This window comes from Capra hircus, chromosome 15, assembly GCF_001704415.2.
Source record: "Capra hircus breed San Clemente chromosome 15, ASM170441v1, whole genome shotgun sequence".
NCBI lineage: Eukaryota > Metazoa > Chordata > Mammalia > Artiodactyla > Bovidae > Capra > Capra hircus.
Window position 1 is genome coordinate 81,544,642 of NC_030822.1, and position 5,386 is coordinate 81,550,027.

The 5,386-nt window shown below is 40.3% G+C and overlaps 1 protein-coding gene across 1 annotated transcript; it reads left to right on the plus strand.

The window, feature by feature from the left end:
• NANOG (Nanog homeobox) lies at positions 1,008-1,910 on the plus strand. Its single transcript, NM_001285576.1, is given in 1 exon segment — positions 1,008-1,910. A coding segment is annotated over 1 exon segment (903 nt).

Here is a 5,386-nt window from a genome sequence, read left to right on the forward strand (position 1 = left end):
CAACCGGTCCCATCACTTCATGGGGAATAGATGGGAAAACAGAGGAAACAGTGTCAGACTTTATTTTTTTGGGCTCCAAAATCACTGCAGATGGTGACTGCAGCCATGAAATTAAAAGACGCTTCCTCCTTGGAAAAAATATATGACCAACTTAGATAGCATATTCAAAAGCAGAGACATTACTTTGCCAACAAAGGTCCATCTAGTTAAGGCTATGGTTTTTCCAGTGGTCATTTATGGATGTGAGAGTTGGACTGTGAAGAAGGCTGAGCGCCAAAGAATTGATGCTTTTGAACTGTGGTGTTGGAGAAGACTCTTGAGATCCAACCAATCCATTCTGAGGGAGATTAGCCCTGGGATTTCTTTGGAAGGAATGATGCTAAAGGTGAAACTCCAGTACTTTGGCCACCTCATGTGAAGAGTTGACTCATTGGAAAAGACTCTGATGCTGGGAGGGATTGGGGGCAGGAGGAGAAGGGGACTACCGAGGATGAGGTGGCTGGATGGCATCACTGACTTGATGGACGTGAGTCTGAGTGAACTCCGGGAGTTGATGATGGACAGGGAGGCCTGGCGTGCTGCAATTCATGGGGTCACAAAGAGTCGGATACGACTGAGAGACTGAACTGAACTGGACTAAAACTGAACGACTCTCTATGTGGAGAGTAAAATGTTTTATTCTTTTTAATTCAGGAGAAAAAACAAAAGGAGAGTGAGAGTGTACATGAGTTTTTGGACCCCCTATTTGATATCAAACTCTCATATCAAGAGATGCTGTTAGGAGAATGAAAATCAAAATTATGCAAATCTGATTTTAAAATAGTAGTGCTAGATTGGACTGGTTGGCTCTTATCTTACAGGTGACTCCTTTCATCCTGTCTTTTTAAAATACTTTCACACCTGGGGATCTTCACCTTTCTCTAAGTTCTTCTATCTAGATTCTTCAGCCAGGACTTTTTCTAGCATCTAGCTCTTAGGCTTTTTTCCTTCTCCTTCAACTCAGCAACATGAGTGTGGACCCAGCTTGTCCCCAAAGCCTGCTTGGCTCCGAAGCATCCAACTCTAGGGAATCTTCACCCATGCCTGAAGAAAGTTACGCATCCTTGCAAATGTCATCTGCTGACACCCTCGACACGGACACTGTCTCTCCTCTTCCTTCCTCCATGGATCTGCTTATTCATGACAATCCTGATTCTTCCACAAGCCCTAGAGTGAAACCACTGTCCCCATCTGCGGAGGAGAGCACAGAGAAGGAAGAGAAGGTCCCCGTCAAGAAACAAAAGATCAGAACTGTGTTCTCACAGACCCAGCTGTGTGTGCTCAATGACAGATTTCAGAGGCAGAAATACCTCAGTCTCCAGCAAATGCAAGAACTTTCCAACATCTTGAACCTCAGCTACAAGCAGGTGAAGACCTGGTTCCAGAACCAGAGAATGAAATGTAAGAAATGGCAGAAAAACAACTGGCCAAGGAATAGCAATGATGTGCCTCAGGACCCAGCAACGGCAGAATACCCCAGCTTCTATTCCTACCATCAGGGGTGTTTGGTGAACTCTCCTCGAAACATGCCCATGTAGGGTAACCAGACCTGGAATAACCCCACGTGGAGCAATCAGAACTGGAACAGTCAGTCTTGGAGCAACCACTCTTGGAATAGTCAGGCCTGGTGCCCCCAAGCCTGGAATAACCAGCCTTGGAACAATCAGTTCAACAACTACATGGAGGAATTTCTACAGCCCGGGATCCAGCTCCAGCAGAATTCTCCCATCTGTGATCTGGAGGCAACCCTGGGAACTGCTGGGGAAAATTATAACGTAATACAGCGAACTGTCAAGTATTTCCGTTCCCAGCAGCAAATCACTGATTTATTCCCAAACTACCCTCTCAACATACAGCCTGAAGATTTGTAACAGCTATTTGTGACAGCTATTGTATGCAATCTTAATGTGAGCAGAGACTATGTATTCTTTAGATTTTTTCTCGTTTTAGAATTCTGTACCGCTTCCCCTTAGTAAGCTGCTTTTCACTATAACTTCTGTGTCAATTTGAGGGACGGGTAATGAGTCCAATAAGAGGTTTCAGAAGCATTGTACAACATGACAAATGTGTCTGGCTATAGATAACTCAATTACAGTACTTTGGATATAATATATAATTCGAATACTTTTAGGATCTAGAATCTAACTTTAAGCACAGGGAACAAAAGTACAAAGATGTATGATGGGGATTATTCATATTTTCTGGGATAGGGAGGCTTTACTTGTTAAGAATCTCAGTCCTTAAGATGAAGAGTGCTTTACTAATTTCCTCCACCCCTTTTCGCTATTTTACTACAACCCCTAATTTGTTCATCACTCTTATTTTTGGAGAACGATGTTTTGTATTTTGCCACATCATAAGTAGTACCAGTTTGGCTGGTTTGTTGTTTAAGTACAAATAAAAAATAGCCATTAAAAAAAAAATAAAATAGTGGTGCTGTACCTCTAGGTAAATTGCAAAACTTCATGGGGCTTCTGCTATCCCTCCTGCAAAATGAGAAAATTTTAAGGGTTGTGTTCTAGTCTGAATTTTGTTGTCATTTTATTACAGTTTTTATCATCATTTCTGCTGTAAAAGAGAAGACACACCTGGAATGACTATGCTATAAAGTTTAATGTATGGGTCAGGAACAACATTGCTACAAAACATGCCGTGAGTCAGAGTGAGGAATCCCGCCTGTGGCAAAGGTCATGAGGAAGAAGGCCTGACATACACAGAGGTGAGATCAGGCCTCAGGGGTCCCCCTGGACATTCTTGAGCATCTACCCCCAAAACCATAATCTGCCTACCTTACTGCATTATGCTTTCACCTACACTTCTTACATTATAGGGGGCTATCCGCCACCACCTCTCTCTGAAAAGAAGCTAACTTAGAGCTCTAGTTAATAAATCGCCTGGGCATAACAAGAGTGTTTTAATCCAAAAATTCCTCTGATGGCTCTCTAGCCTGCCTGACAGGTTTATCTGGCCACATGTGATTGTTCACAATCTCCTAGCCAAGAGAGGCATGAGATGTTTTGAAATTTCCAAATGCAGAACCTTTTGAGAAGTTAGAAATTATTAGTGTAGTATTAGTGGGTTGTTAGAAATATACTGGTGGAGAGTTTCATTGTTTAGCCAATATTTGCTGCTAAGCCTCCATATCCCTTGCCCCTTATACACATTAATTTATATAACTAGCATATGGGAGAAATAAGTATTGACCTTGATATTAATCACGTTAGACCTTAGGCTAAGTAAATTCTTTTCTTAAGTATAACCCACTGCACCTTTGCCCTCTAGGAATGCAACTTTATCTGATGCCTTTGGAGGGTCGTGCCTGACTTAAGAAAAATCACCTTTGGAGAAAATAAGTTTTCTGGTTAACTAATCATCATCAGAAAGGGTCATAAAATGTTAGCAGGCCTCTTGGCCAGAAGATGATGTAAATCACCTGAGAACTTTGTATATCAGAAGGAATGCAGAAAGAAAGCGTGGTCTCAGTAAGGGTCAGGACTGCTGACCCTACCTGACTTTGTATTATCCATTGATCTCTATGTACAACTTAAAGTATAAAAGCTCTCCTGAAAAATAAAGAGTTGGGCCAGTTACTGGAAAGACTGGTTTCCCCGTGTCATTCTTCCTCGCTCTCCTTTTCTGGCTGAATTCCCATCTGGAGTGTGGAGGCTCAGCTGACCTACTAATTTTGCCTGGGCTTCTAAGATCTGAACGGAGAGGCGCTTTTTGTCTCCACTCCTCAGGGAGACCGGAAAGACACCTGTGGCCTACATAGGAGGTGCAACCCCCTTGTCTCGGGGTTTTATTGGCTTTCTGCATAAACCAAGTTATTCAGCATCTTTTTTCCACTAATTTTCTTGCTACACTATTCTTCCCTAATCTCTCTTTATATCTCTAATTAAATAATTCTTTCCTAATCGTCCACTCCATCTCTGCTTCAAATTACCCTGGATCCACCAGGGCTGGACCCCAGCAAAAACATACCTTAGAACACAGAGTTCAGTTTGAATTAACAGATCTTTGGGGGATGTGTCCTCAGGTCAATAAAATTCCTGATAATTACCTAAGACACTGTGTAATCCTATCCTAAACCAGAACTTACAGAATCATTTATTAATACATATGTAAATTGTCTTGAAGAATAGCTTTAGAGAGGCTTTAATCAAATTTATTCCCCATGCCCCTTATTTGTACATATGCAGTGACATCACTAGAGTGTCTGACATTTCACCACTGGAGAGTCATCCATTATAAGTAGATATGAAGGACTAGTGAGATTAAGGAATGAGCCATATCTATTTATTTATTGACATTAACAGATAAATATATAAAATACCAAAGCAATGTAATTTCTGGGGAAGGTAAGATTTCCCTCCCCTCTATTTAAATCAAACACATCTTGATGTACTTCCAACAGTTTCTTCTAAATTTGATCCCTTTAAGTCTGATATAACAAATTCATATAGAGCAACTTTTTGTGTAGGTGACTTCTTTTAATCTGCAATGTGTTTTTGTGAAAATTTGTTATGTTGAGTAGCTCTAGTTCACTCATTATGACTGGAAAATAGTATTCTATTGTGTGACTTTATCATAATGTATCTACCCATCCTACTCTTTTAATGGTATAGATGAACTTATTTGCAAAGCAGAAATAGAGTGACGGATGTAGAGAACAAAGTATGAATACCAACGGTGGATGTAGAGTGGGTTGAATTGGGAGATTGGGCTTGGCATATGTATATTGCTATGAATAAAATTGATAACTAATGATAATCCTCGTGTATAGCACGAGGATCTCTAGTCAGTGCTCTGTGGTGGCCTAAATGGGAAGGAAAACCACAAAAGAGGAGATATGTGTATATGTGTGTCTGATTCACCTTGCTGTACAGCAGAAATGGACACAACACTGTAAAGCAACTCTAATCCATCCGTTTCTTCCATTGTTTTCTTTAGTTTCTGCCTCCTTTTTATGTTCTTATGGCTATTCCAAGCTGGAAGTGTTTTTTTTTTTTTAAATTTCATAGTAGAAATAGGGCTTTATGTTATAGATGATAGTGAAATTAGAACTTTCTCATTTTGCAAGTGGGATAACAGAAGCCCTATGAAGTTTAACAATTTATCTAGAGGTACAGATTCAATATCTCAGAATCAGATATGTATAATTTTGTTTTCCTTTCTACTATATCACATCCTAAAATTTCAAGCAGAACATTTGTCAGGGACTTCTTGGAAGAGAAACACTGTTGCTGAAATCTTCAGCATACACCTAATTTCTGCATGTGTGTACTTCATTTTAGAGTGCAGATTCCTGTTGAACAAGGGACAGTAATTCTTTAAGAGTACACAATAC